General features: G+C 45.2%; 1 protein-coding gene across 2 annotated transcripts in view; it reads right to left on the bottom strand.

The window, feature by feature from the left end:
- Positions 1–2360: 2360 nt before the first annotated feature.
- JAM3 (junctional adhesion molecule 3) overlaps positions 2361–11389 on the bottom strand; it is a 45548-nt gene continuing 36519 nt past the window's right edge. For both annotated transcript variants that reach the window (XM_087970105.1, XM_087970104.1), the window contains exons 5-9: positions 10420–10622; positions 8191–8290; positions 6038–6167; positions 3990–4044; positions 2361–2551 (exon numbers count right to left, since the gene is read on the bottom strand). In XM_087970105.1, coding sequence (XP_087826231.1) covers positions 2516–2551; positions 3990–4044; positions 6038–6167; positions 8191–8290; positions 10420–10622 — 524 coding nt within the window. In that variant the 3' untranslated portion in view covers positions 2361–2515. The remainder of the gene's footprint in view (positions 2552–3989; positions 4045–6037; positions 6168–8190; positions 8291–10419; positions 10623–11389) is intronic.

Here is an 11389-nt window from a genome sequence, read left to right as displayed (position 1 = left end):
TCCTCCAACCTGCTCTATAGCATTCAACACTTACAGTTTTGCAAAGGAGGATGGTCCAATTGTTAGATTAAGTCTTCTTGGACTTCTAACTTGCCCCTAGTGGTCAACCATACCTGTTAATCCAGGTTAGGAATGTAACAGCGTAGACTAGGGGTGTCCAATCATGGCCATTTTAAGACTTGTGGTCTTCAACTCCCAGAATTCCCCAGCCAGTCATGCTGGCTGGAGAATTCTGGGAGTTGAAGACCACAAGTCTTAAAATGGCCAAGGTTGGACACCTCTGGCGTAGACTTATCCCAAAGGCAAGAGGTACTGTATCCATTCTTCATTCTCCACTAAATATTCAAGGATTTTCTTCTTACTTTTGGGTGTCAGAGAGGCAGCCTTGGAAAAGGGTTAGTGAACATACTAAGGCAGAAGGGAAAGCCATTTTGATCCAGAAGGCAATCTTAAAAAGTTGATAGGGAGAAATAAAAGATCTTGGCAGTGGATAAAACACCTTGCTTTGGTTGAATGCCGAGGTAGCCACGGTTAAAAATCAAAGCCAGTTGGCCGGATTGGGGCACCTTGTGAAAGCTCCCCCACCCCGGCCTTAACATTAGTGCCACATTTCCCTTGGAATTTAAAACTATTGAATAGAAACAAAATGCACCAATGACTTCTCAACTTCCTTTAAAAATGAAAGAGAGAGAAAGCAAACCGATCCAGTGTGTTGGATATTCTAAGGCAGGTTAATACAGAAGATCAACAAACCTGGTTCTACACCGTTGTAGGTAATTTAAAAAAAAATACTGTCTCTGTTCAAGAATTAAGACTAGAAACTTGGAGGCTGAAAAAGTCACCCCTAAAAAATAAACCCTGTTTTGGGGGAGGAAAAAGACACTTTTTCCATCACAGCAAATCCTATGATCCTTGCTGTAGAATGGGGAGGGTATCCAAGCTTGGCAACTTTTAAGGCCTGTGGACTTCAACTCCCAGAATTCCCCAGCCAGCCATGCATGGCTGGCTGGGGAATTCTGGGAGTTGAAGTCCATATGCCAAAGTTAAGATATGCCTGCTATAGAGAAGACCATGGTTGGGAATTGGGAATTGCTAGAAGTTGCTTCTCGCTTTTGAGCCAGAAAAGTTGGCAGCTCCCATGCTTACCCAAACAGAAAAAAATAGAGAATCGAGGATATAACTACACTTCATTTTCTCATTTCTCTTTTTCTTCAATGGACAAGTGGGATGCTCGAAAATGGAGATCAGAGTCTGCTCCATTTTGGGGCAGCTTAACTACGAACTTCATTTCAAAACCGCTGTATGAGTTTAGCCATCCCAGAACCTACAACGCTCATCCAAGATTCAGAAGTCAGTAATTTTGGAGCACCCCTCAAATGATTTGGAGGTTTCTGTTTTGGGCATCTTGTCGTCTCCCAAACTCCCTTCCAGTTACAAAATAATTCAAAACACATTTGATGCCTTCCCTTTATGCTCTTGGTGCTAGCTGGGCAAGTCTTTCAACTGTGCCCCTATTTTTTCCACAGGGGGAAAAAATAAATCTTAAATTACCTACCCCATGAAAGGAAATACCATTAAGTGTTTTGCCACGCTGCACTCTCAGTTAATACTGATATGGTTGGAATCAGTACAGGAAAGCATTAATTGGAAACCCTGTGAAGTCACTACATTATTACAATTAACACTGTTTGGCCTACCAACCTATTTACATTTTAAATTAAAAACAAAAAAAAAGGACTTTAAAAAAAAGTAATCAAAATACATCTTTACCCTCCGCCCCCCCCAAAAAAAACCCAATAACAACAATAAAAAAGAGAGAGAGAAATAATTAGACTGCAGAATTCTACAAACGAAAGAAGAAGTAGAAGAACAGTAGAAAACAAAAAAATCGGTCTTCGGTCCCAGGAACCAGATTGAAAAAGTCAGAACGGTTGGCTTCTTTTGTCGCGTTGGTGTTGTTGTCTGTTGTTGTCTGTTGTTGCTTAGCAACCCGAAGAGATGCTCGGCATGCGGAACCAGGCCTGCCAAAGGGCATCGAAAGTCTGCCGGGCACAGAAGGTTGTTTGTGATGCTGACCGTTCTTTCGTGGAGCGGTAGACAGAGGCAGCTCTGCAACCTTGAGCGGCCTTGCGAGCGATTTCCCCACCCGGGAGATTTTAGGGTTAGGGGTTCTCCTGCCAAAGATGGAAGAGATGCTCTCCTTGCTCCCAGAGAGAGAGAAAGAGACTTGGGTTGTGTTGGCAACGGTCGCTTTCTGGAGTTGGAAGGTGGAAGTTTGGCAGTTCTTTAAAAAAAAAAAACTGGGTTTGGCTTTTGGCAACAACAACAAAAAAAAGAGTTTGTTTTGTTTTGTTTTTAAAAAAAACCCACCCACCACGGTCATTGCGCCCGCGTGCTTGTAAATGCGAAAGGAGTAAAAAGGGACACGTTTTCACACACACATCGGCGATTGCCCGTTGGGGAGGAAGGTTTTTCTGGTCTCGCCACCGGGCCAAATCGAAGGGCCTCTGCTGTTTCAGATCACAAAGGAGGACTTGTGTCTAAAGTCACCCTGCATCGAAGACACAACACAGCTTGTTAAAGGAGGGGTCAGGTTGGGTGTGTGGGTGCGTACCTCTCTCCTCCGCTTTACCCAAATTAAACCAAACTCTTCTGGAACGAAAGGGGAGTTCAAGAGGTGTCGCCCGACAATTGTCGGTGGATGTAGCTCGTTTGGCTGATGACCAAGGAGGCTAAGGGGTTTGGGTTTTTTGTTTCCCCCCAGCATTGGGAGGATATATGCAAAGAATGTTGGTCAATTCTGGCTGGGCTGACCCATTGCGCCAGACCGTCTAAAATGGATTTGATTTTACTTTTCCTGTTTTGTGCGAACACGCAAAGGGCCGCGTTTTGTAATTTTGCAAGAGCTCAATCTGGCTGCTTTTTGTGGTGCTCTCCGAGCTTGGTTGCTTCCTTTGCAGATGTTTTATTACCCAGCTAGATAACCTCACCAGTGCCAGATGTGAGTGGGCTTTGTGGAGTGGAAAAGGAGGGGGGAGGAGGAGGAAGAGAAGGAGGAGGACTGTGAGATCTTCAGTACACTCTGAGCTTGTTTGCTTGCAGACGTTTCATGACCCAGCTAGGTAACATCATCGGTGCTAGAAGGGACTTGTATATAAACAGAGAGCAACACCCCCCTCCCTTGTAGCACTGATGATGTTACCTAGTTGGGTCATGAAACATCTGCAAGACAACCAAGAGACCCAAGGACCCCAAAGTTTAACCCTGAGCTACAAATATTTTCTTCCATTGATAGCCTCTTTTATATTTGGCTATCTACGGTTAAGCAAACTAAGTTATAGACCAGGGATCTTCAAACTTGACAGCTTGTTGGACTTGTGGACTTGATCTCCCAGAATTCCTCCCTCCAGTCATGTTAGCTCGGGAATTCTGGGAGTTGAAGTCCACAAGTCTTAAACTTGCCAAATTTGAAGACCCTTGCTGTAGACCAATGTTTGAGCCAAACCATGGTGGTCTCTGCCCTTGTTCCTTCCTTGGGCACTCCTAAATTCTCATCCCCAGAGTAGAGGTGGGGTTTAATTAGCAATTTTGGATAGGGATAGTGGGTGCTTCATGAATGTTCCTGGAAAAGCTGCATCCTTTGTTAAGCTGAGCAATGCTTTGGATCTGATTCCCAAAAGGTATTTTGGAGAAGGGGAGACTTGAATGCAGCAATTGTCTGCCACTTGTTAAAGCAGCTGCATCCCGTGCCTTTTTTTTTTAGAATTACAGAGAGATCCTTCGGTAGAAATGGACACACAGGTGCAGCATATTCCAAAACACAATTTGGAAATCAAATCCAAAATCCTACCTGATATTTACCACCCCCGCAAAGAAATGAAATTGTAATATCTGGTAATGTTGGGCTCTGGCATAGCTCCATAACTATTTTTCTTAGGATGGGGAGGAGAAGACTATCATAGTCGGTTGGTCTAAGAAGACCCCCTTACCTCCTCATCTGTGTGAATATAGTTCACGCCATCTGGTTTTGTTGGAGTCTTGTAGCTGGGAAGGGAAAGCAATGTTTAGTTGGAGCACATCAGTTAAACACAACAACTGTATCATCTCCTCTGTAGAAGGACAGACCAAGAGGGGGTGGAGTCAAGAGAGGAATCAGCCTAGAGTCCTTGCGTTCCCACAAATGGTCTAAATCCAACCCCTTTTGAATTCTGTCAACTCACATCTAGCGCCAATGTTGTGCTGGCCAACATGGTATCTATACATTCTTATGTATAGATAGATCTGTACCTATAACCACTTTATCATTCGGTAAAAAGTAACTCTTTGTGGTTTAATAAGGCATAGTTTCCCCTCTCCCAATAAGGATCAGTTGAATTCCATGCCATAAACCAGAGGTTGGCAACTTTAAGACCTGTGGACTTCTACTCCCAGAATTCCCCAGCCAGCTAATTCTGGGAGTTGAAGCCCACAAGTTGCCAAGGTTGGACATCCCTGATCTAAACAATTCCTTTCAACTTTGGTTCTATTGTGTTAAAATCAATTACAAAAAAAAAAACCTCCCTTGATTTAATTGGACTAAGGGAGAAAGGGGAATGAGTTGAAACCAAGCATGAGTCTACATATGCATAAAATATGTGTCATCAAAGCAAAACCCATGAAATATGTAAAAATGTGCACAACATACATAATAATATGCACAGGGCATCCAGGCGAATTTGCTAAACGGCCCACTTTGCCTGCTGCTAAACTCAACAATTTGGGATTGTCCATAAATTCAGCTTTGGACTGCTATAACTGAGAGCCACGGAATTAACACTAAAGATTTCCTGCATGTGATTTGGAGGCCTCTTGTGTGCTAAAGTTACAAAGACTATCCATAAGGGAAATCCATGCAATTTCAGTTTTTCTGAGAAAAGACGGAAGATCACCAGCAGCTTCAATGCCTGAGTCAGCTGAATAATTAAAAAAAAAGAACGATTATCGCTCTTCGCTGACATTGGCATGCTTTTCCTCTTCCTGGTGTGTTGTTTCCTGTTAGGGCTAATTCTGAAGCCATCTGTTGCTTTGGATTTGGTACTTAAGACTGCTGGTCCAACAGACAAGTCTCATTTCCTTTCATTCAACAGAGATCGAAGGAAAGAGAAAATTTGAGTATCCAAATTTGGAGTATACTCCAAATTTGAGTATTACTTGCCCAATGGCAGTAAATTGTTTTTTTTTTTGATTGATTGATTGATTCACTGACTGATTGATTAAATTAGCCCTAACACTGTTAAAATGATTTTTTCTTAGCTCTCTATCATCCTCCCTAAACCGGCTTTTTACATTTATTCATTCATTCATTCATTCATTTATTCATTCATTCATTTGTTCATTCTTTTGTTCATTCGTTCATCCATCCACCCATCCTACTCATGCATTCATTCTTTTGCCAGGGCCAACATCTAAACTTGTCCCAACATTGTTAAAATTACATAAAAACCCTGGTCAAGATTTTTTCTTGGCTCTCTATCATCCTCCCTAAACTGGCTTTTTTCATTCATTCATTCATTCATTCATTCATTCATTCATTCATTCATTCATTCATTCATTCATTCTTTTGCAAGGGCCAACATTTAAACTTATCCCAACACTACTAACGTGACATAAAAACCCTGGTCAAGAATTGTTCTAAGTTCTCTATTATACTCCCTAAACTGCCTACAGAAACGCAGGATTAATGACAGCCAATCCTGTTTCTTTTGGCACCTATCCAGACTGAAGTTCTTTCTCTGTTTCTCTAGTCACTTCCGTACAGCACCCAGTGTTTTTCTACCAAGGAAGGATGAAGAAAGAAACTTGTTCAGGAAGGGAAGATTTTCCAAGCAACAAAGTCAACATTTTTGGAGTGCTTCTGTTTATAACATGATTTGCCACTGGCCATGTTTCTTCTTTTCCCTTCTTAGTAGGAGTAGCACAAAATAAATTTCATACCCTGCCATGTGTGCACATACTTCCTTTTGGTTCATAAGCCCAGCACTCGACAATTAAGTCGTACCTGTTTCCGTTTTGTTTGTTGTGGACAAAGAAACCGTTCCTGTAGGCACAGTAGATCCCCACTGTGGTCAGGGACAGGACGATCAGCACCACCAACACTCCAATCACAATCCCAACAATATTAAGGTCATCTGTAGAAGGAAAAGGAGTGTCAGATGACACGTTCTCATTTCCTAAGTGCCCAACTCCAGAGTATTCTGGCTTCTACCAACCGAAGCATTTATCTCCAGTAGAAAGCTACCTAAAGTCATTGGATACAACATGGGTGGGAAAGGAAAGAAAGAAAAAGGAAAGGAAGAAGAGGGAGGGAAGGAGGAAAGAAAGAAAGAAAGAAAGAAAGAAAGAAAGAAAGAAAGAAAGAAAGAAAGAAAGAAAGAAAGAAAGAAAGAAAGAAAGAAAGAAAGAAAGAAAGAAAGAAAGAAAGAAAGAAAGAAAGAAAGAAAGAAAGAAAGAAAGAAAGAAAGAAAGTTGGGCTGTTTACTATTGGCTTGTTCAGCAATTCCTTGATTAGGGTATTATTTACTTGACTGTTGGTCTGACTTTAAACTTGGAGTTAGTCTATGCCTATCTGGGTGCTGACTGTTGGTGGGCAGGTGTTTTGGGTTTGGGGTTCCCTTTTTGGCTCGTTGATTGTCCCTTTTGCACAGTAATGTAGGTACTGTTTATGTCCATGTGTTTATTGATGGCTAATTTGTGAGAGTGCCAGGCCTCTAGAAATTCCCGAGAATTTTTGGGACTTGGCTTGGTCTGCGATGGTCAATTTCCCAATTGCAACTCCAGTTAAGTCCCTCCATACGTTGTGAAACTAAGGAGTTTTCATCATGTTTTCTGACTGCTAATTCATGGGTGCCGGTCTTCTGCCTCTTTGCCTCATATAGTGGAATTTTCCCTCAGAGATAGATGAGGCTGAGATACAGGGGAAGAAAATTGAAATGAAGGTGATTGCAACAAGGCAAGAGACATAGGATGTCCTTGCCTAACGACTGCAACCATGGCTACCAAAACTGTTGTGAGGTTTCGCTTCCCTGAGTGTGTTGTGGCCCGACAGCGGCCAGAGGAGCTGGCAGCAGATTCGGACAGTGAGGAGGTTCGGGAGGAACATGGACCAGTCCTGGAGTCTGGGGAAGTCTCTGACAAGTGCTCTGCATCAGAGCCAGAGATGGGGCCAGGGCCGTCCAACAGTTATCAGCTGCCTTCGCAGTCAGACATCAGTCAGACATCAGAGGCAGAAGAACAGCTGGAGCCTGTTCCCAGTATGCGCATGCACAGAGCTGCCAGGAGAAGGGAACAGCTGAGGAACAAGGGCCGACTTGGGGAGTAAAGCCACAGGTGGACGATGAATGACCCCTCCCATAGGGAATAAAAGAGGAGAGAAAGGGGTAGTGGGGGTTTTGCAGGAAGACGATTAGTTCATTTCGGCATGCTTGCCAAATATTGCGGAGTCTGAAAGATATCGGCCTGTCCACGCTCTAAGCCTGATAAAAGGCTTGTATGTCAGGATTCCAGCAATCGCCCTAATTAAATCAGGATTCTCGAGTCAAACTTCAAAAAACTTCAAAGGATTTATTAGGGGCAACATACTGACATTGCCCTGTATGAAGCCAACTCTGGCCTATGTAATTTACCTCCTCTGTGACCCTGTTTCCCCCCCTCCCTCTTAAGTGTCTCCTAAAGCAGATTCTCCAATTGAGCATCTTCACAGGCTGGGTGTCATCCATCACGTTCTCCAATTAAATATATTCATGGGCCTTTTGCTGGTATTTTAGTTTCAATCTTTTAAAGATAAGAGTTGGAATGTACTTCCGCTTTCAAACTGCCACACTGCTCTTCCAAATTTCCTTCTTCCCCCCGCTTCTTTTTTTTTTTTTAATGGCAACTACTAAAACAGGCATAGGACTGTTTTGTGAGTTGACAGCTGTCATTGGAAACTCTCTTGGAAGAATGTTAGCCGGGACTTTGTCGGAGAGGAAATTCACTGTCGATTAAATAAAAGGGGGTTTATCGGGACGAGGATTCGGCTCCGTGCTGCTGGAGGAAACCCAGGTCAGGAACAGAGAGTTGGAAATGCCGAACCCAACATCAGGTCATAAAGCGAGGACTGCCAGTGAGCTGAACAGAACCCCGCCCCCGCGAGAACATTGCCCTGCTACTCACAGACTTCCATTTCGATCCCTTCGCACCAGGCTTCACCCACGACGTTCGTGGCTCGGCAGCTGTAGCGACCCGAATCTCCTTTGTGGACTTCCTCAAAGGCCTGGCCGAAGGAGAATCAGGGTGAGTGTGTTTCCTGCACTTGGGGAGAATTTCAGGTCCCTAACAGAAGCCCCCACCCCCCCCTTCCCACCTCCCCATCTGCAGGAAACCCGTGCTCTTCCGGATCATGGATGTATGTTTTGGAAGCTTCCTGCCCATTACAAAGAGAAAAGGAAGGAAGGAAGGAAGGGAATGAAACAGCCCTCCTTGTAGAAAAAGAAAGGAAAGGAAAGTTGAAGTCTAGATTTCTTTCTTTTTTTATTGCCATGCTAAGTTTCCCAAAGTTTCCCGCCAAGGCTGCCATCTCTTCCTCCTTGCCTTGTTTTCCTCTTTGGATTCCTTGTTGTACGGAATTGAAAGCCTATTTTAAAGTTGGGCTTTTGATTGACCGGACAGAGTCATAAGATATAAGCCAGTCCTGGCCCTAATAGTCTTCCCCATCGGAAGGGCAGAGTACTTTTGTCACGGAGGTGGTCTTCCTCCTCTCCCCCATTCTGATCAGTTTAAATAAAAGCTTCAACCGAACGTAAGAGTTTTATTAATAGAGGAGAATATTGGTAGTTCAGGGTTGAAAATGAGAGGTGTCCTTGGTGCTGTCTGGGCTTGGTTGCTTTCTTGCAGGCGTTTCACTGTCTGACTAGGCAACATCACCGGTGCTAGAAGGGAGTGTGGGTGTGGAGGAGGAGGAGCAGGAGCAGGAGGAGGGAGGAGGAGGAGGAGAAAGAGGGAGGAGGAAGGAGAAGAAGGAAGGAAGGAAGGAAGGAAGGAAGGAAGGAAGGAAGGAAGGAAGGAAGGAAGGAAGGAAGGAAGGAAGGAAGGAAGGAAGGAAGGAAGGGAAGGAAGGAAGGAGGAGGAGGAGGAGGAGGGAGGGAGGAGGAGAAGGAGGAGAAGAGGAGGAAGGAGCAGGAGGAGGAAGGAGGATGAAGAAGAAAGGAAGGAAGGAAGGAAGGAAGGAAGGAAAGGAAGGAAGGAAGGAAGGAAGGAGGAGGAAGGAGGAAGGAGGAGGAGGAGGAGGAGGAGGAGGAAGGAGGAGGAGGAGGAGGAGGAGGAGGAAGGAGAGGAGGAAGGAAGAAGAAGGAGAAGGAAGGAAGAGGAGGAGGAGGAGGAGGAGGAGAAAGGAGGAGGAGGAGAAAGGAGGAGGAAGAAGGAAGGAAGGAAGGAAGGAAGGAAGGAAGGAAGGAAGGAAGGAAGGAAGGAAGGAAGGAAGGAAGGAAGGAAGAGGAGGAGGAAGGAGGAAGAGATGGAGGAGGAGAGAGGGAGGAGGAAGAAGGAAGGAAGGAAGAAGAAGGAAGGAAGGAAGGAAGGAAGAGGAGGAGGAGGAGAAGGAGGAGGAAGGAGGAGGAGGAAGGAGGAGGAAGAGGACAACAATGGCCATGGGATCCTTGGTGCTCTTGTTTTCTGGATGATGTTTCATGACCCAACTAGGTTACGCCATCAGTGATAGAAGGCGATGGATTTGCTGTCTTTTTATGTACTAGTGGTTTGCCCTGTCAGTGTTGGTGGGAGTGTTCTTGATAGATCCTTGGTTTGGCAGGGCAAGTATATACACAGAAAGCAAACCCTGCTCCCTTCTAGCGTGGAAGATGCTACCTATCCGGACAGTGAAACATTTGCAAGAAAACAACACAGTCAGAGAACACCAAGGACCCCACAGTCATTCTCCTCTTCCTGTCCACACACCCCACTCCTTTCTAGCGCTGATGTCGTTACCTAGTTGGGCAATGAAATGTCTGCAAGAAAACAACCAAACTCAGAGAACACCAAGGACCCCACAGTCATTCTCCTCCTCCTCCTCCTACTGTCCACACACCCTAGTCCCTTCTAGCACTGATGATGCCACCTAGTTGGGCAATGAAACGTCTGCAAGAAAACCACCAACCTCAGGAGCATCAAGGACCCCACATTAACAAAAACTAATTAAAAAAAAAACATGTATACCCTCTACCCCGAATAGGAGAAAGCCCAGCTAAATGGTAAAGTCTGAATTATAAAATCTCTTATAATTATCATTTTATAATATAATTATAAAATATAAAATCAGCTGAATTATCATCTCTTCCAAATCTTTCTCCAAGTAAGGACATTTCCCCCTCCCCCCAGCTCCTCCTTGTCCTCACCCTTGAGACTTACCAACATGCCGGTTTTGGGGTTCACTGTAAAGGAAGAATTCTGGAACTTAGTGCTGGCTTTGGAATCGAGGGGCAACGTTTCATCGTTACGGTACCAGCTGTAGGTTGGCTCTGGAAACCCTTCCTTTTCTTGGCAGTAGAGGGTGGCTGATTTCCCCACGGGGACAGAAGGGGGCACCCGGCATTTGGGGGCCACGGGTTTCACTGGAGGGGAAAATGGCAGAAAGTGATGTGCATCGGACTGGACGTGCCTGCTCCACCCACTTTCAGGTTTAGTGTCCTCTGGTGTGGGACGGAGAGGCTGAACGTCCAGTCGCGTAGGGGACCATTTGGAGTTACAACAGAGCCAAAATTGGACTGCTGTGCGAAAGGTCATAAAAATGGATCCAGTCATGTAGATACTATATGTTCTGACCCAGCTCCCCAAACACGACAAACCCTCTGAAGTTAACTCGAAGATTCCTTTATTAGGAGCACTGGTAGCACCGGCTAAAAGTTTCTCTCTCACTGCAGGCTAATAAGTCTGTCCGGTAGGGAGATGATTCGTTCTCTGCCACACCTATTCCTCTCCACCCCCTGCCTTTTATCCCCAGGGTGGAGCTTCGCTAGCAGCGGTGGCTCTTCCATCCCAAGGACCGGCCCATAGATTTCCACTGCCCTCCTCTCCTCTGCCTTCTGCACAGCCGCACGTCAGGCACTGGACCCAGCTGTTCCTCCTCTTCCTCATCAGCCACCTCCAGACCTGGGGGCTCTTGACTCTCCATCTGAGTACTGACGGACAGCCTAGGCTCCACCTCTCTCTCTCTCTCTCTCTCTCCCACCTCCATTCCCCCTTCCCCTCAGAGCTCCCAGGTTGCCCTGATGCTGACCCTCGTGACTTGACGGCTGTTGACTCTCCATTTGAGGGCTGATGGACAGTCTAGGCTCCCTCCCTCCCTCCCTTTCTTTCCCTCTCTCTCTCTCTCTCTCCT

Source organism: Notechis scutatus, chromosome 7 (genome assembly GCF_049901735.1).
Source record: "Notechis scutatus isolate UNSWTSFEM ecotype Mainland chromosome 7, rNotScu1.2, whole genome shotgun sequence".
NCBI lineage: Eukaryota > Metazoa > Chordata > Lepidosauria > Squamata > Elapidae > Notechis > Notechis scutatus.
This window is presented reverse-complemented; position numbering and strand designations above follow the sequence as displayed.